Genomic DNA, 18,479 nt, shown 5'->3' on the forward strand with positions numbered 1-18,479 from the left:
AGGGTCACAGCAACAATGGCCATGGACATGGACATGGAGAAGAAGGGCGAGCACGAGCTCAATGTCTCTGCGGTGGAGCAAGACGACCCCGTCAAACCACGGGGATTCTTTGCGAAGATGCGCTACTATGAGGATATGCTGGACCGCAAGATGGGCGTTGAATCGCATAGTCTTGACCGTGTCCATCCTGAGAACCGCCAGTCGCCGAGTTCAGTCGTGATGGCGTTTATGTGGGCGTCTGCGACGATGAATATCAGTTGTTTCAGTACCGGCTTCCTGGGAAGGGAATTTGGTCTTTCGCTGGGGCAGACTATTCCTATTGTGATTTTTTCGACATTGCTAGGTGCCATGGTGACAGTACGTTCTCTATCTCCATCCTTTCTGGGGTTTTCAATTTTCGTGGCTCGTTTTTTTTTTCTTTAAAAAAAAACTTTTTTCTGGCTGGGGCAAAACTAACCCGCAATTAGGGCTGGTGCGCAACCATGGGGCCGGGCATGGGTCTCCGCCAGGTAGCAATCGCCAGATACTCATTTGGCTACTACCCAGCCTCGATCATCGCCCTGCTCAACGTGATCGAGCAGCTAGGCTGGGCCTCTGTGAACTGCATCACAGGCGGGCTAGCCCTAAGCGCTGTCTCAGACGGACATGTCTCCATCGCCGTCGGCGTGGTCATCATCGCCTGCGTGAGTCTGTTGTTCAGCTTTGTCGGATTGCGCGGCGTCCTGCTGTATGAGAAGTACGCCTGGATCTTGTTTTTCATTATCTTTATGATTATCTACGGTGAAGCTGCGCATCGTGCGGATTTGTCCCCGCCACCCACGACTTTCACGGGCCTCACTCGCTCTGGCAATGTGCTCAGTTTGATGAGTGTGATGTATGGATCGAGTGCTTCGTGGAGTTCGATTGTCTCGGACTTTTACGTGCATTATCCAGTCAACACCCCGAAGATCAAGATCTTCTTGTACACCACGCTTGGTATTACCATCCCGACTTGCATTGGCATGTTGCTCGGTGCTTGTATTAGCTCCGCGCTGGACACCAATCCCGAATGGAGCGCTGCGTATGACGGGGGCATCGGTGAGATCTTGAGAGAGATCATTTACCCGGATGGATTTGCCAAGTTCCTCCTGGTCCTGCTGGTTCTGTCTGGAAGTATGTACCATCCCATCCCATCCAACCTTATCGATAAACACCCATACTAACCACGGCAATAGTCGGCGTCAATGTCATCGCAATCTACTCGGGTGCCCTCTCGGCCCAGCTATTCGCCAAACCCTGCGCCAAAGTCCCACGGGTACTCTGGTCAATCTTAGTGTTCGGCTGTGTGCTTGCCCTCGGCATCGCAGGCCGGAACCAACTCCTCAACGTGCTCGAGAATTTCCTCTCCCTACTCGGCTATTGGAATACCTCCTTCTTCGCCATTCTGTTCATTGAGCATTACTATTTCCGCAAAGGAAATTTGGCCAACTATGATCTCGATGCGTGGGATACCCCTTCCCGCATGCCAGTCGGGTATGCCGGTCTGGCGGCATTCCTTTGTGGTGCTGCTGGCTGGATTGTGGGCATGGTGGAGACGTACTATGTTGGTGCGCTTGCTGCTATGATTGGGGAGGATGGCGGTGACATTGCTAACGAGTTGGCGCTGGTGTTTACTTCGGTTTCTTATCTGCCGTTGAGGATACTGGAGCTGAAGTATGTGGGACGCTGAATGGATTGTGTTTGGGAGGAATTGCTGGGATTCCGTGGAATGTGTGAATTGGGAAGGTCTAGGTCTATCTATGATTGTAAGCTACGAGTGGTAGCTGGAAATCAGATAAATCGATTCACAGGAATACATCATAAAAAGTCTAGTCAAATAATTATAATTCATTGTCCATTAGCCCGTAGGGCAAATATTATATAATTAACGTGTCCAGCCGACCACCGTAAACAGGTATATCAACAGCGCCAAGACGGCATGGGTATCGAACAAACGAGCACAATACTCTCACAAAAGTATAGAACCCAATCATTGACAAGAGAAGAAGGGAAAGTCATATATATGCGGCCTCGCGGGCCTGCCACGAGAATTATGTGCATTAAGGCGCCTGGACGAAAGGCCAGCCGTCCTTCCAGCCGAGGGCGTTCCAGGCGTACATGTAGTTGGAGTTGTCAGAGACAGTGGTGCTCTGCTTCTTGGCGAGAGGGTAGTAGTGGTAGTACATGACAAGACCGAGGTCCTTATCATTGACAACACCAGGTCCACCAGGTCCGAAGACTTGGCCGTGGGAAGAGAGGAGCATAGTGCCGCCGGTCTGGGTGCAAGGGGTGCCGTTGGCATCAACCTAGGTATTCATGTTAGCAAATCATCCAACGAGTTATGCATGGGTTGCTTGATGGTAAACATACAAAGTCACCGAGGCCGGTCTGGGAACGGCACACACGGATGTGGTACTCAGCACCCTCAGCAGGGAAGTCTTTGGTGTACTTTCCAGCAATGCCAGCGGAGTAGAGAAGGTAGTAGAAGTCGCCGTGCTTGAACTCGAACGAGCCCTCCTCGCGGTGGTTGAGAGTCGAGTTCCATGAGATCTGGTAGGGGGTAGCTGAGCCGACTTTGAGAGGGGTCTCCATCTCGACCTGGAAGATGTCGCCCCAGAAGGAGCCAAAGTTCATGTAGTTCTTGCCGTTGATGGTGATCCAGGCGGGGTCGATGCGGTTGTAGTTGGTGTTGGCGGGCAGGCCGACGACGCCGTGGTCAGTCCAGGAACCGGGCTCCATCGTTTTCGATGTTGCTACTCCAATTTCTGAGTTTTGGGTGCCGATCTTGGAGAGTACATAGTACATGTAGTACTGGTCGTTCTGGTAATGAACATCAGGGGCCTGTATCGTTTGTAAGTATGGACCTTGATGTTATATCACCAACAACAAACTGTGCTGGTGGACTATTTGCTGGTCTTCTTACCCAGATATCTTTGCTGTCGACTCCGTCGATGTGGATATTTGATCCATCTGGCAGGGCTGCGCCTACATCTGTCCATGGACCCTTGACTGATGGCGATGTATGGGTGTTGACTCCAGTACCAGTAGCGAAACGGAAGTACTTTCCATCTGATACTCGCTGGATCATAGAGGGATCATGAGTCCAGCAATCCCCAGTGCAGGGACCCCGGTTAGGGTATGCACTAACTAGGGCAGAGGTCAAGAGAACGAAGAGACCGAGCATGATGGGGGCGAGGGAGGAGGGCGGATAGAAAAGGTTGTCGAAGAAGGCTGCTTGGTTAAGAAAAAAAGAAACGAAAACACGAGAAAGCAGGTCCAATTTATGTTGAATCGGACAATGCTCGGCTCCTGGCAGCTTCCTTTCATCCCCACGCCAGGTGCGCCAGGTGTTGGGCCTCGAGTATGACCTTTCCACACGGGAGAAATTATCGTCCAATCATGGAATGGTGACCCCTGTCCATCGGCTACGGTCATGTAAGGCGCGCATGTCAGTATTGAGCCGGGTCTACATGGCCTCGGGGCCCCGAAAGGGATGGGCTCAAAGCCGATGGCAACAGAGGAGTATTGCTACGTTGTTCGGTGGATCCCTGACTGGATAGGCAACGGCACAACACAACAATGGTTAACAAAGGGAGAGACTACTGTTAGGAGTTTGCCATCCCTGATGTGATGTCTCGCATCTTGAGCCCAACAGATACACAGTACAGTACACATTGGATCAGTTGCATATTCCCCACATCTGTGACCATCACACACGATCGAGGTACAGTGTCTCTGGGCAACAGGGGTAATACGACAGTGGTCCTGCAAGTGTGTGTTGGTTCCACATTCAGCTTCAGCAAGGGAGCACTGGTTTCCCCTTTGCGCTAACGAATTCTATGTACAATCTGTAAACTTTCAGTCCTATTTTAATCTCTACCCAGTCAGCAGTGAGCTTTGAAATGGAGTTCTGTTTGGTTACTACTTTCTCTCGACAGATACTCATCATATTTGCGGGTACACATTGCGTGGCTTTTTATTGACACTTCGCTTGTTGTGGTCCGAGCAAAGATCTGCAAATGTGGACCGCTAAGGCCAATCACCCGCTCCAAGGCTTGGAGATCGGACCTCAAATCTAACATTTGCGATTAAGTCATAAAGGTCACGCGAAGGAATCATCTACTGTCCTGTAGATCGTCGCTCTCAGTTGACACGCTTGGGAATCGCCATCTTGCGGGACAATCAGCTCAGATGATGAAGTGTACCTACATGTGCAGTTAGACCCTAAACATATTACCCGAAGCCACCAGCCCAACCGATGTCATCGATGGATATCGTCGAATCAGGGTGGACTTTTCAGCCTCTTTGGACCCCCGCTTCTGTCTAAACTTTGTTGTAAATAGTGACTTGGCTGAGCTTTCTGTCAGGATTCCTGTCAATGATGTTCGAGAATATAGTATGATTGACCTGGGCTGAGTCTTGGTTCATACTCATTGGATCCGTTTCTCGCCACACCGCTATGTCTGAATCCCAGAGGTCCGTATAAGCCGCTAAGTCTGGGGGTGGCTATGAATTAATCTACGACATAGTCTTGGCTAGCCGATAGTCGAGATGCGAGATGCAGAGAGATCAGTTAGACTGCGTCCAGGTTCCACGCTGGGGGCATTCAACGTCGATCAGGCGATTGCATCACATCAAGTCGATGTTGCACCACAGCCTTGGTCGGGTGGAGTGGTTGTTTCCGAGAACCTCCGTGTCGGCGGTGATACGTGGGGGCAGTTATGGTTCAGATAATTACGATTTCTGTATGCTCTATGTACTTGGATATGGGTTGGAAGTTCGAAAGTTGAAGTTGGGAATGTGAGAGCGGAACGCGGACGGATATATAAGTGAACGTTGGAAGCTCAGAACATGATTCTACCAGCCTCGTAACCCGTAGATAAACCAAATCATTATGCCCCAAATCTATGTGCGACTAACCTGCAATTTGCCCCAGTCTCGATAGGCAATCTCATAGAATTGTGGAAGGCCAAAAGTATGGAGCCAACACAGCCCTGGAGAGACATTAGTGCTGACGACAGGGTGAGATTTACATTCCTGATATAGCGACTAGTGATCTTCTATCCTCGGCTGTAATTACCATTCTGAATAACCTTAAATAATCTACTGTAGATTCCGATCAACATCAGTGAAGTGGTCCAGAACATGTATTGAACCTAACAGTTCAGGTGTCAACCTGCCCCACCCACCATCTTGTAGCAAAGACATCATTTTACTTACCCTCAGATGAAGTATTAACATGAGCCTACTCTTATATCCAGTTCTAACCTCACTAGATCAGAATCATAATGTGAACCCACTTGTACACTATGATACCCCACGCAACGACAAACCACACCCTGCCGGTTACAATGATCTGTGTTTGATTTCAAAACGTTCGCTTCCTGATGTGGTCAGCCGTCCTGGCTATTCGTCGGTGACAGAGTGACCGAGCTATTCGGAATCCTTGGATGGACAAGATTGCTATGTCGTTGCTCAAGACACGAACACTGGGGGCATCACGGTGGTTCAAGGTGTCATCAACTCTAATATATTCCGCAGGGCAGCCGTGATTGAGACAGGTTACCCCTGGGACAACATCTGAAATCAAAGCAACACGTTTCTGCTATGGCATAGATCAATATTGAGCTATATCCGCTCAATCCACCCACTCAATTGAACTTGTCAACATAAATATCAGCTTAGTTCAACATATTGTTTTTTTTGTTTTCTCTTTTTGGTCCAGTATCATCTCCTCCGTATTGGGCTCATTTAAAAATTGGAGGGGTCATTGTATAAATATGTGAATATTTACCTGGAACTGAGGCTCATAACATTTGTATTCAACACTGTTATTTCTATATTCAGGGGTGTGTTAGATGTGAAATCTCATGTGCTCATTCTATTCGTTTTCATGACTGTTCAAATAAGTTATCGGAAGTAGTAAGATGTCGATAAACAATGCGAAAGAGCCCTCTTTTGAGTCACGGGCAAGTCACTTGATGTGTTATCTGCAGTAGGCCGTAGAATCAATGGAATCTCATCCTTTGTATCAATCTATACATGCACTGGGGATGACTTTTGAGTATATATCAGTGAACACGATGGGTTCCAAGGCTATCATATGTCTTGTTCGAAAACATGCGCGTTCCTCGTGTTTACCAAAAGATGTCCCAACTGCAAGTCCGAGGCAACTGGCCAACCCGACACTTAGACTTTCACAAGAGTACCTTGAACCTTACGGTCCAGCTGCGCAGAGTAAAGCTTATTCTCGTTGAGAATGAACATGCGGCCCTTGCGACCAAATGAGAAGTTGGAAGTGCCGTCTTTGATAAGAATCTTGCCAAGCAGAACACCGCCGGGGGACCATACATTGACACCATCGCCACACCCAGCATAGACATTGCCCTCAGTATCGACCTTGATACCATCGGGAATACCAACACCGGGCATAGCAAAGACACGGCGGTTGGTCAAGAAGGGCTGGCCATGGGCAGTAGTAACGTCGAACGCGTAGCTGGATAAATTAGCAACAAGCTGCACTCCATATCTAGAATGAAACTTACATAGTAGCCGGCAATGTGTTATCCTTAGACCCATCACCAATGGTCTCCGCCGTATCAGTGATGTAAATAACCGTCTGATCAGGCGAGAACGTTATTCCATTAGGCCGTCCCAATCCATCAGCAACGACCCTCACATCCCCAGTCGCCGGATCATACCGGTAAACCTGATTGGGCAGCTTAGGCTTCGGGCGAATTCCCTGGAGAGACCCATATATAGGATCCGTGAACCAGATGGACCCATCCGCATGCACGGCCACATCGTTCAGCGAGTTAAACTGGCGGCCATAGAAGGAATCCAGAAGCATCTCCGTCTTGTACGGTGGTGTGACAGACATCTGGACCAGACCACCTGTGTCATGAAGACCACCCTGGGCAGTCCACAGAATGCCATTGTCGTGGTTGATACCGCCGTTCGCCATGGGTACGGTGGTGTTGACGATCTCGGCTGTGAGCGGATACTTGCTCAAGCTGACCTTTGAGACCTTGATTGTTGTTTCGTTGGTTGACGGGTCAGTGAACATGTTGCTGGACATGTAGAGCTCATTTGTGGTTGGAATGTAGACGCTTGCTTCGTGGGCGAAGGGGTAGTCATTGTTTTCCACGAGTAGGTCTAGTTTGGGGGTTCGGCCGATGATGTCTAGGAAGCTGGTGTTGTATATGGCAAATGCCGAGGGGATTGTGGCATTGACCTGGCCGCCTTGGGTGGTATGGGCTGCCATCTTGACTCTGGAGACTGGATATCGCTAGAACATGGAATTTAGGGGGGAAAGGGCGCCTTTTAAGAGGCTTTAGATGATGTCAATCCTGCAAAACCCTACTCTCTATTGTGTGGAGTATCCCCATCTGGATCGGTTGCCCCACAAGAAATTCACCGAAGTTGTGCCTGAAGATGTCTCTAGTTTTGACTTGAGGTTGTTCAGAGGTAGTTCGGAGGTCTTATTTTCCTGCGTTTTCGGATCTCGGGCCCTTGTGCTGCAGAATCCGAAGACTAGGGCGCCACCTCCGATCTTCGGCCATGAGAAACGAATAGATATTACATGGTATAAAATTCAAGATGGCCCCGACTCCCCGAGCTCATGTCCGGAGAAAATTAGCATTGGGATAGGGGGAAGGGCGCTGTCGATCTTATACCGAAAGAGCGTTCAGCCGAAATTATCTTCAGAATGCAGTCATCCACTTCACTTGGTCCGTCACGGAGCTTGAAGAGATGCGATACTTGCCTACTCTACCCCAGGTATAGCAGTATAGCATATCGAGAAGGATCCCGAGTATAACCTAATAGCAAGCGCATCGGACACAGTCTTACCCCCGAGTCGGCCCCTGCATGATCAGATATGGGTAAGCTCCCAAAGTCTCCCAGAGTATGTCCATCCAATCGCGACTGATACCCGGATATAGCGAGTCAGCCAGTAGCGATGGATCCTCAAAATCCAATGGGCGTCTCATTGTCGAGGTGATTTGCTCCCGTCCCCCGAGGCAGATAACAGCGTGAGATAAGTAGAGAACCTGGCCCAGGTGCCCAGATGAGAACTTGAAGCCTTGGAGATACCATCAGAACGAACCATACCAGGTGATAAGTTCCGTGGACTGGCACCCCCAGAACGTAAGACAAGCCCTGGCCGGAAATGAGGAACAAGAAATGAAGGGATCTGTGCGGTTCAGATACTCTGAACCTCTTAACCTTGGAGAGAGACAGAAAGGCTAGGTTTGGTGTAAGAGGCAGATTATAAGCCCTAGGTCGTAACAGACGAGTAAAGCAGACAAAAGTGCCAAAAGTGAGCGAGTTATACTTTGATATCGGAGGATTAACAGATGCTATTCTTAGGCTTAAGGTCAGTTCCAAGGGTTGTTTCTCATTGCCCGTTTACCTGTCAACCCAGCCACTCCCCTTTTCCTGTCTCCACGTGTGACTTCTCTCCTCCTCACATTTCCGATCTCCGACTCCCTTCCAACCTTCCATTCCTCATCTTGGAGGACTCGGTGATTCGTTCTCTGGTTGGTCGAGAGAAGAAGAAAAAATAATTCAGTCTGACCCCTCCTCCGGCCCAATTTCAATCTGTCTCGTGTAGAGACAGAAAATCTACCCACCATGAATCAGGACAATTTCCCATTGAAATTCCGCCGAGCGTCGAGCAAACTTCACAAGGATCCCCCTAGCTTCAGTTCGCGCATTCTTCGCAGTCATCAAAGCACCACATCGCTCAAACGCACCCCCTCCGCCCCCGTTTATCCTCGTTCCTCTCCCAGCGGTAGTCGCGAGCATAATCGGTCGCGATCCAACGCACAATTCGGCTCTTCCTCCTCATCACTGGAACAGAACAGTGGCGGGCCGTCGCCCTCGAACGAAGAATCCAGCGGCTTTTTCTCCAACTTCTCATCCCGGTCCCGCACTCGCAGCTCCAACCGCTTTTCCTACAACGAGCAGAGTTCGGATGAATTAGGCGCCCCTTACGAAACCCGGGGCATGCTCAGTGCATTGGACGAGAATAGCGCCGAAGCAAACCCTCATTCGCAGCAAGCGCCCGGTCCCCAATCTCAACACGCCAGCCCCGATAACCGTGGGCGCCACTCACTCCGCCAGTCAGCCAGTTTCACCACCCTGACTCAACGGATGGATCCCTTTGCCCATCGCGAGACGGAACGGGCGGCGAATGCCAAACGATATTCCGATGATGGCACGGTGCCCCCGGCGCCACGAACGAGGCAGAGCAAGAAGGCGAGCTTCTCCAGGTTCGTGGACAGTATGCTGGGCTCCCCCGGTCGCAACATGAAAATTTCAGCCCCGGAGAATCCAGTCCATGTGACCCATGTCGGTTACGATAATCAAACTGGCCAATTCACGGGTCTTCCGAAGGAATGGCAGCGGTTACTTCAGGAGAATGGTATCTCCAAGAAGGAGCAGGAGGAGCACCCGCAAACTATGATGGACATTATGCGCTTCTACGAAAAGAACACCCGTGGCGATAGTGACGATGAAGTCTGGCATAAATTCGATAATGCGCAGGCGACGAGTCCAAGGGGACAGTCGCCGCCGGGCAGTCCACGATTCCCGCAAAACCACGAGAGCAGCTTTGAAAACCCACGGGCGCCACCACCAATTCCACGCGGGCCAGCAGCAGGCACACCGAGCATGTCCCCACAACTGGGAGGTATGATGCCGCATCGCGCCCCTCCCAAGCCCCCGGCCATGACCCCATCCCGTCCTCCGCCGCAACCCCCAGTCGCGAATGCCTACAGTGCCCAACAACCACAACGACCCCAGCTCGACACCTATGGTTCTTCCTTTGGCACTCCGACAATACCAGAGGCCGAAGCAGTACCTTCACCTCATCGCAGCCCCTCCACCTCTCGAAATGGCACGCCGGCGTCCAACACCCCGAATGTGTCCAATGCCCCGAATGTGATCGCGTCCCCAACACAATACCAACGGCAGCAGGAGCAGGTCATGGCTGCAGCACAGCAGGCACTGGATCGCAATCGCAGCCAGCGCCAACAAGCACAGCAGCCCCCAGCTATCTCTACATCAACCACTACTCCGGCACCCGATCTGTCGTCTGGAGTATCGCCCTCTGCGCGTGCTCCCCGGCTGCCCGACCCCGCCAGCGCCAGCGCCAAAGCACTGCTATGGATATTCGTTCGCGTTTGATGTCTATCTGTCGCGAAGGCGATCCCACACTTATTTATTACAACCTCAACAAGATTGGTCAAGGTGCTTCAGGCGGTGTGTTCACCGCGTATGAACTTCCTCGCAACAACTGCGTTGCGATTAAGCAGATGAACTTGGACTTGCAACCCAAGAAGGAGCTCATCATCAACGAGATTCTCGTTATGAAAGACAGCAAGCATAAGAACATTGTGAACTTCCTTGAGAGCTACCTGCATGGGTTGGATCTTTGGGTAGTTATGGAGTACATGGAAGGTGGCAGTCTCACAGATGTTGTCACTTTTAACATCATGAGTGAAGCACAAATCGCAGCAGTTTGTCGAGAGGTAAGTCACAAGTACTAGTGAAGGTGGTTCGAAAGTACTAATTATTCTCTTCAGACATTGAGCGGTCTACAGCATTTGCATTCTAAAGGTGTTATTCATCGAGACATCAAGTCCGACAACATCTTGCTCTCTTTGGATGGTAACATTAAGCTGAGTAAGTTACGCCTGTCTTGGCCTTCAATGAAGAGTGCACTAACATCGCCTAGCTGACTTCGGCTTCTGTGCCCAAATCAACGAGTCGCATAACAAGCGGAACACTATGGTCGGTACCCCATACTGGATGGCCCCCGAGGTTGTGACCCGCAAGGAGTATGGCCGCAAAGTCGACATCTGGAGTTTGGGCATCATGGCCATTGAGATGATTGAGGGCGAGCCACCATACTTGACTGAGTCTCCTTTGCGTGCGCTGTACCTCATTGCCACCAACGGAACACCCACCATTAAAGATGAACACAACCTCACGCCGATCTTCCGCGAGTTCCTTCACTTCGCTCTGAAGGTTGACCCTGAGAAGCGGGCATCGGCACACGACCTCCTGAAGGTATGATCATTCCACGCTAGTTTTATAGCCTGTACTAACGCGCTTTAGCACCCATTCATGTCCTTCTGTGCACCCCTTTCGCACCTCGCCCCCTTGGTCAAGGCTGCTCGTGCCAGCCGGGCCCAAGAAAAAGCCCAAAAAGGAGGTGCTTGAATGACTACGATTTCCTATGTTTCGGTTTTCTAATTTGCGTCTTACTTGATCTCCTTGACGCCTCGCTCAGATACCCCGTTACCTCCACTGTTTCTTCTAGATCCCGACGTGCACTGCCATACGTCGTGGGATTGATATACTTTGTACCCAATTTACCTCTATTTTATTCCCCAACACATCGTCCTTGATGAAAATGATTCCATTTATGAGCATGTTTGCAATATTCGCCTTATGTTTGTTTACATCTGTGTCCATTTCTTTCCATCTAGGTTTCTGTAGTTCTATCTTCTGTTAGATACAAGCGGTTAGTGAGATACAAATCCTATGTTCTTCTGTTTCCTATTGGACTTGAATTCAAAAGTATTATGTAGATACGGAGTTTTGCAAATATCGAACTGGTATCCTAACTAGGCCACTGCTTTTTAGTCTCATTTGTTTCTGGCAATGGCTTATAGTACACCCACTCCATGAGCTAAAAATATATACTGTAGGGGCGAAAACTTAGGTAGAAGGAATATTTTGTGCCCTAATTATCCACTCCTAGGCAGAAATAAGTTGCAGAGAAGCTATTGATACGAATACGGCGTCGGACTATCCAGTGCGTGCAGGTATGCTTTGCTGCGAAGATCTCCTTTAAAAAATTTCTACAGAATTGGGATACTAACTAATACATAGTAAATCAAGGAACCATAAGCAATAATCGACTATAAACAGAGCCAAAAGTGGCAAATCAACCAAGTCACTTAGGCTCCAAGGCTGTCATTTAGCAACCATCGTCATCATGCTGACTCAGGTGATAGTCCCAGGGCCCCCGTACACAACCAGGAAGACCCCAACACAGCCTCTAGCTCCTATTCCTCAAAACCCCCTAGACGACCCTCCAGCGTCACAAACTACCTAGTCGCTTCCAGCTACTTTCTAAAAGGGCCATTTACAACCCCATCTCATTTACACCGCCCATACCGCACCGTTCCAAGTCGCCTGTGGACTCCCCGCATTCGCTGCACAACTACCACCTCCGAAACACACGCCGGACTTGATTCGAGAATCTGGCGGAGAAGCTTAAATAGAGCTTGCGACGTGATATAGTGCGACTTTTGATCCTCATCGAACAGACAGGCGGTCAACTTGTCATCCACCGAATCGGAATTGATTCTCGCTGCCCGACGCCCCCGTACCCATACCCATACCCCGTCGTTACCGACCTCTCTTGGAGAGAATACAGCTGCGATGTTTCGCGCGCAACAGAATGCCTTTGATGATGCTGTCGGTAAGCTTGATTTTGGTCGTTGGTCTGCGGGAAGGCAGATACTACTCGGGCGCACTGGTATCTGAATACTGACCCGGACTTCTCTACAGCCAAGGCGACAGATGAGAACTTGACTTCTGAGAATTGGGAATTCATTCTGGTGCGTGGATATGAGATGTTGAATTCCTGGATATTGGACAGGGACGTGGGGACTGATTTATGGATTTGCGGTATAGGATGTCTGCGATAAAGTTGGCTCTGAAGAGTCGGGGTATGTGGATTATGGTGCGCATTTTGAAGGTCTTTGACTGACTTTAATTTCAGTGCGAAGGAAGCTGTTGCGGCTATGATCAAGAGACTTGCGCATCGGAATGCTAATGTGCAGCTTTACACATTGGAGGTTCGTGGTCTTTACCAGTGCTACCGGGACATAAAGGATTGCGGTGGTTCCGCGCCTTGCTGACTCGCGTTATAGCTCGGCAATTCGTTGTCGCAGAATTGTGGTCTTAAAATCCACCGCGAACTGGCTTCTAGAAGCTTTACTGATGCGCTACTGCGCCTGGCCAATGACCGGGTAAGCAATCATCATGTGCCGTGTTGCATTTTGTAAAACAGTGGGTGTTGACAGTTTCTTTAGAATACCCACCAACAAGTGAAGTCGAAGATTCTGGAGCGCATGGAAGATTGGACACAGATGTTTGCATCCAACCCCGACTTCGGTATTATGGAGCAGGCTTATATGAAGCTAAAAACTACAAGTATGCACCTAACGTCCCGCATTTGACAATGAGCCCAACTAACGATATCCAGACCCGAACCTACAGCCGCCATCCAAGCCAGGCAAGCGTGAGATTACCGATGTTGACCGTCAGATGGAAGAGGAGGAACTCCAAATGGCCCTTGCTCTCTCCATTAAAGACAAGCCCTCAGGCCCCGCTGGTGCCCCCGCTTCCCGAGGCGAGTCCTCAGCTGCGGCTGCGGCTGCTTCTGCCTCGGTACCAGCAGCTGCCCTGGCCCAAATCAATCCAGCTGAGCCCGCTGAAGCCCAACCCGTTCTATCTGGCACTTCAGTAGCTACCGTGTCACGTGTGAGAGCCCTGTTCGACTTCCAGGCATCTGAGCCCGGTGAACTTCAATTCCGCAAAGGGGACATCATTGCAGTTCTCGAATCAGTGTACAAGGACTGGTGGAAGGGTTCTTTGAGGGGCCAGACTGGAATTTTCCCTCTCAACTACGTGGAAAAACTCCCCGATCCCACTGTGGATGAGTTGCAGCGAGAGGCCCAGATGGAAGCGGATGTTTTTGGTCAAATTAAGAGTGTTGAGAAGCTGCTTACGTTGCTCAGCACCCGCAACACAGACCTCAATGTCTCAGAAAATGAGGAGATCAGCAACCTCTATGAGGCTACTCTGAAGATTCGGCCGAAGCTTATCGAGTTGATTGGGAAGTATTCGCAGAAGAAAGGTAAGTGCTGCTCATGCAATTGGCTAAGCATTCTGCTCACACATATGCAGATGAATTCACTCAGCTCAATGAAAAATTCATTAAAGCTCGTCGGGATTATGAGTCCCTGCTGGAGGCATCGATGGCTCATCCCGCACAGCCTCAATATGGCCGACCTCCTCAGCCGCAGTACGCCTACCCAGGTGCTGCAGCTGCTGGTTACGCGGGTCCTCCTCAGCCTGAAGCGCGATACTTTAGCCCCAGACCTCAAGGTATGTACAGTTGCAGCTCATTGGCTATATTGGTAACTAACCCACATTCCAGATAACAACACATCGGCCCAGGCGACTGCTCCATACTACGGCGGCGAGCAGACAATGCCATACCGTCCAGCATCTCACTCTCCTGATCCTCGCAACCAGGTCCCGGCTATGGCACCACCGGTGCAGCAGCAGCCACCTCAATCTGATCCCTATGCACCCGCCCAGCACCGTCCCCAGTCTACATACGACCACCCCCCAAGAGTTAGCAACATCAGTCTATGACTCCCCCGTCGATCACCCTGCCCCTTCTCAGCGTGTACCTTACCCCCCAGGTGCCCAAGCTCAAGGTCCTCCTACTGGCCACCAGCAATTCCAGCAGCAACAGCCGCCGCCGCCGCAACAACAAGACTACTCACCATCGGTTTACTCCACTGAGGATACACCTCAGGTCCCCCCAGTCTCTACCATGCCCCAACATATTCCCCACCAGTTCCAACAGCCCCCATACCCCAACTCTCCCGCCGCTGCTCACCAACCCCCACCCTCACATCAGCCTCCCCCGGTCCCCGGCGCAACAAGCCAGCCAACACAGTACGCATCATACAGCCCGGCTCCTCCAGCTCCCGCAGGCACGGGCGAGTACCAGGCCTACCAGCCTCCACAGGGCGCAGCAGGGTCTAACCCGGCTTCGTTCTATCGGTGATTGACCTTTCCTCGTAAACAATTATCTGATGGTTCGGAAGGGTCAATCCCTCGGCTGTGTTTCATATTGGTTTGGCTGTTAGCACCAACACGGACTGTTTTTTTGCTCTCTTCATCTCGCCTGTTGTGTATCTAGTCAACTATTGGTCTGAATTGTATGTTTGTACATGTGTTGATCTTGGTAATATACTAGTGGCTGCATGGCAGGCACGATGATGATAACTTTCCACTTTATCCAATACGTAGGAAATTCCAGAAACCGAAGATATCTCTATACACGATCTCTGCCGCCAAACTAAGCTTAAAATATCAAAAAGACACAAATTAAGGTCATGAATAATGCACAAGTCTAACCAATGAGAGCCGTCCAGGAGGACCCGCCAGCGGAGCCTCAACCCATCAACTTTGCGGGGACTTTCACCATCTTCACGCCATGGCGCTGGAGTCTCTCGCTCCGGAGATTCTGTTAATAATCCTCGAGCATGTATTCTCTCCGCTCGACATGATCGCTGCTATTAATGCCTCACCAAACTTATACCGATCTTACATCGCCTACAAGCAACATCTCCAAGAAAATATTTTAACTCGAGCCATTCATCCCACATGCCGAGCAGACGCCTATACGGCGCTGGACGTCCAAAACATACAACGGCAGATCACGTCAGGTACCAAAATCACAAAACTAAAAGCAGAATGCTTTTCTATCTTCGTCACCGACCGGAAACGCCGTTCTCGGAATCATGGTGTGTTCAAAGTAGACGACGACAAATTGGAAACATTATTCAATCTTCAAGCCAGCACCGAACGCCTTATTGATACGTTCTGTCATTGGTCGCTGCGCAATCTCTTCTCAAAAGATCACGACCACCCCCCATTACCTCCATCAACGACAATCCCAAGAGCAAATTTATCGTATACAGAACAGGCCCGTCTCCAGCGAGCTTTCTACCGTTGTGAAGTTTTCGCAAGATTCCATCGAGTCCTTCAGCTCCAGGATAAGAGCTCCGCGATGAATTTCATCCAGATTGTTATGAGTTTCGGCTCGCAGTTCCGACAGCATGAATTCGAAGAAATTGTCTGTATTCGACAGTTTCTTGCAAAATGTGTTGAATCGCTCTGTGAGACACTAGAGGATGATTTTACTACCTTTTGCTCGAAAAAGAGTCTTCTCGACGCGGGCGTCGAGAGGAAACCTGATCATAAGTATGATACACTCATCGAGAAGGACAACACTGGGACCCCCCTCAGCAAGACTTTCAAAGATTGCGGGCTATTTCTTTTCACGAATGAGTATCGCAGTACGCCATATCACGACAATCATGTCAAATACCTCGTTTCCTGCGGTCCGGCTTATATCCTTTCCTTGAATAACCTACCACCTCGAGATCTCCGAGACGTCCTCGTGAAATCTCAGCGTTATTCCAATGATTTGGATGTAAATGATTACTTCGTTACGGGGACTATGATAGACGAGAACATCGACAAGATATCTAGAAAGTCGTTCTATTACGGCAAAGTGGTTTCCATTGATCGCGATGAAGTTGATTCGCACAATCTGGGGTGGGAATGGGGGACTAGTTTTGACACGGATGTCAAGCCAGATTCTCCGTCAAATGCCATACTTCGAGACATGGGTTATGTCTTTTGGGATGTGGGACGTTTGGTGGATTCGGGGCTTGTGATTGAGCCTTATGTTGTTGCTCTTGGGACTGAGTTTTTCCCGCCTGGGTTCAAGAGGGCCTTTTCTAGACCTAGCGTTGAGGAGCGGCTCTTTGGATGGAAGCTTGATACAAATGTACTGCGAGAGTGGAGGGGTGTATAGATACAGGTTTTGGCGTAATATGAAGCTGATGTTGCAATTCATAGCAATATCGATGAAAGTTCTAAGCTTTGCCGTTGAATTACTTCTAGCCAGATATATCCGTGCTCGTTTATAAAGAGAGAAGCACCACTACTCGAGCCTATGCCAGAAATCCTCAATGAGCTGGGCAACCTCTGGGACTTTCTGCCTCACAACACCATGTCCCACCTGTGGGACAACAGAAACATTCCGCAAGCCAACATCATGCAAGTCCTGTACAGTGCACAAGTCATCCAGCTCTCCCAAGATACATAGACTCTCAATGCCCTTTTTCGCCGCTTCGGCAAATTCAGCATGTTTATCCAAGACTCCGCCATCTCTGAAAATACCAACTACACTTGCCGCATGGCCCTGATGCTCCCTCATTTCCCAGTCCCGAACCGCCTCCGCAACGACCTCGCCTCGGCCAACCCTCTCCTTCCAATCCGACGGAACAACCAACTGCCCCCCTTCAAGGAATTCCATAATCCACCTGCGCGCGTCCTCCTCTAACCCATCACCACCCCGCAGATAGCTTCTCTGCACCTCATCAAATTGCCCGGAGCGCAGTAAACCCGCAGGCGCAACCAGCACCATAGCCTCCACACGGTGGGGATACGCAGCCGCAAAGCTGGCAGTGGTGGATCCACCAAACGAGTACCCAACGAAATGGGCAGTCTCCCACTCCAGATGCACCATCACATCCTCGAGTAATGAATGGAAGAGTGCTGCTTCATGCGGTGCAATTGGTGTTTCAGTGAGTCCGTGGCCCCACAGGTCTACCAGCACACAGTGCGCATATGGGAAACGGGAAGAGAGCGCGCTTGCTAATGGCTGCAGACCGATTGCGGGTGTTTGGACCCCGTGCACAAAAAGGACGCGGGAGATTGGCTGTTTGAGGTCTGTTGGTGCAGCAGATGAGGGTGAGAGCTCATAATAGGCGATTCTGCCGTTTGGTGTCTGGAGGTATGAGGCTGATGGGAGCAGGTTGCCGAATGCTGCGCCGAAGTCGGCTTCGGATGGTGCTTGGATTGGGGGTTGGTTGGACTTGGCTGTCCCTGGACGAGGCAATACAAGACTATTCACCATTTTATAGACCGTTATTGAATTTTTGGAGATGTGAGATGAGGGGAGAAAGTAAGCATTAAGGCGATACTGTGACTGAGTCCGCGTTCTGCGGTGGAGTGTCCCAATACGGCTTAGGGCAGTTTGGTATACATGGCAAGAAACATTCGTGGATGCGTCCTGAGATATGAATTGGATACCAACTAGATATTAACTGGGCAGAGAATACCAGCAAAGTCAGAAATCCATCCAATCGACGTTATACTGGTCAAATTAACAAAATTGCCGGTTCGGAAATCCTCCGTGCGTGATATCGCTAAGCCCTAGTCACCTTGACCACCTCACGCTGTTGTTTTTGATAGCGCTGCAGACATTGACATTCACGGTCCTACTTCAACGGCTGCAGAGGGATATATGGTGCTAAAGGCAGGCGATTCACATTATAGTTGCTGCTAGAAAACGAGACTGTTCACATATACGGCACAGCATCTTCCACCTTCAACCGTTAGCTCTGTCAATTTATTTCCGAGACACAAGTTCAGAAAATCATAATCTAAAATATACAAGTAGTTCTCTATCGACATCGCTTGTGGGCCCCAAAAAAGAACAAAAAAAGATGTGCATCATCCGTGAATCGAACACGGGCCTCGTCGATGGCAACGACGAATTC

The 18,479-nt window shown here is 50.0% G+C and overlaps 7 protein-coding genes across 7 annotated transcripts; 4 read left to right on the forward strand and 3 right to left on the reverse strand.

The window, feature by feature from the left end:
- Nucleotides 1–15: 15 nt before the first annotated feature.
- On the forward strand, nucleotides 16–1,708 carry N7511_001519 (putative nucleoside transporter; the record flags this gene model as incomplete). Its single annotated transcript, XM_057123944.1, has 3 exons — nucleotides 16–357; nucleotides 468–1,152; nucleotides 1,215–1,708. The coding sequence occupies 3 exons, from the start codon at nucleotides 16–18 to the stop codon at nucleotides 1,706–1,708; spliced, it is 1,521 nt and encodes a 506-aa protein (XP_056989677.1).
- A 370-nt stretch (nucleotides 1,709–2,078) lies between these two features.
- N7511_001520 (uncharacterized protein) lies at nucleotides 2,079–3,202 on the reverse strand (the record flags this gene model as incomplete). The annotated part of the gene is made up of 3 exons (XM_057123945.1): nucleotides 2,079–2,324; nucleotides 2,389–2,859; nucleotides 2,942–3,202. 3 exons carry the CDS (start codon nucleotides 3,200–3,202, stop codon nucleotides 2,079–2,081), a joined length of 978 nt encoding a protein of 325 aa, XP_056989678.1.
- A 3,005-nt stretch (nucleotides 3,203–6,207) lies between these two features.
- On the reverse strand, nucleotides 6,208–7,282 carry N7511_001521 (SMP-30/gluconolactonase/LRE family protein; the record flags this gene model as incomplete). Its single annotated transcript, XM_057123946.1, has 2 exons — nucleotides 6,208–6,514; nucleotides 6,564–7,282. 2 exons carry the CDS (start codon nucleotides 7,280–7,282, stop codon nucleotides 6,208–6,210), a joined length of 1,026 nt encoding a protein of 341 aa, XP_056989679.1.
- Nucleotides 7,283–8,652: 1,370 nt separating this feature from the next.
- On the forward strand, nucleotides 8,653–11,247 carry pakA (mitogen-activated protein kinase kinase kinase kinase STE20; the record flags this gene model as incomplete). Its single annotated transcript, XM_057123947.1, has 5 exons — nucleotides 8,653–10,203; nucleotides 10,263–10,553; nucleotides 10,608–10,707; nucleotides 10,760–11,094; nucleotides 11,143–11,247. The coding sequence occupies 5 exons, from the start codon at nucleotides 8,653–8,655 to the stop codon at nucleotides 11,245–11,247; spliced, it is 2,382 nt and encodes a 793-aa protein (XP_056989680.1).
- A 1,230-nt stretch (nucleotides 11,248–12,477) lies between these two features.
- N7511_001523 (ESCRT-0 subunit protein HSE1) lies at nucleotides 12,478–14,905 on the forward strand (the record flags this gene model as incomplete). Its single annotated transcript, XM_057123948.1, has 10 exons — nucleotides 12,478–12,517; nucleotides 12,607–12,656; nucleotides 12,733–12,767; nucleotides 12,821–12,896; nucleotides 12,972–13,070; nucleotides 13,134–13,254; nucleotides 13,307–13,960; nucleotides 14,011–14,211; nucleotides 14,264–14,463; nucleotides 14,516–14,905. 10 exons carry the CDS (start codon nucleotides 12,478–12,480, stop codon nucleotides 14,903–14,905), a joined length of 1,866 nt encoding a protein of 621 aa, XP_056989681.1.
- Nucleotides 14,906–15,337: 432 nt separating this feature from the next.
- Nucleotides 15,338–16,726, forward strand: N7511_001524 (uncharacterized protein; the record flags this gene model as incomplete). Its single annotated transcript, XM_057123949.1, has 1 exon — nucleotides 15,338–16,726. The coding sequence occupies one exon, from the start codon at nucleotides 15,338–15,340 to the stop codon at nucleotides 16,724–16,726; it is 1,389 nt and encodes a 462-aa protein (XP_056989682.1).
- A 129-nt stretch (nucleotides 16,727–16,855) lies between these two features.
- Nucleotides 16,856–17,833, reverse strand: N7511_001525 (alpha/beta fold hydrolase; the record flags this gene model as incomplete). Its single annotated transcript, XM_057123950.1, has 1 exon — nucleotides 16,856–17,833. One exon carries the CDS (start codon nucleotides 17,831–17,833, stop codon nucleotides 16,856–16,858), a length of 978 nt encoding a protein of 325 aa, XP_056989683.1.
- Between the last annotated feature and the right edge of the window lie 646 nt (nucleotides 17,834–18,479).

The sequence above is a fragment of the Penicillium nucicola genome (genome assembly GCF_028828085.1).
Source record: "Penicillium nucicola strain IBT 29836 chromosome Unknown utg000001l, whole genome shotgun sequence".
NCBI lineage: Eukaryota > Fungi > Ascomycota > Eurotiomycetes > Eurotiales > Aspergillaceae > Penicillium > Penicillium nucicola.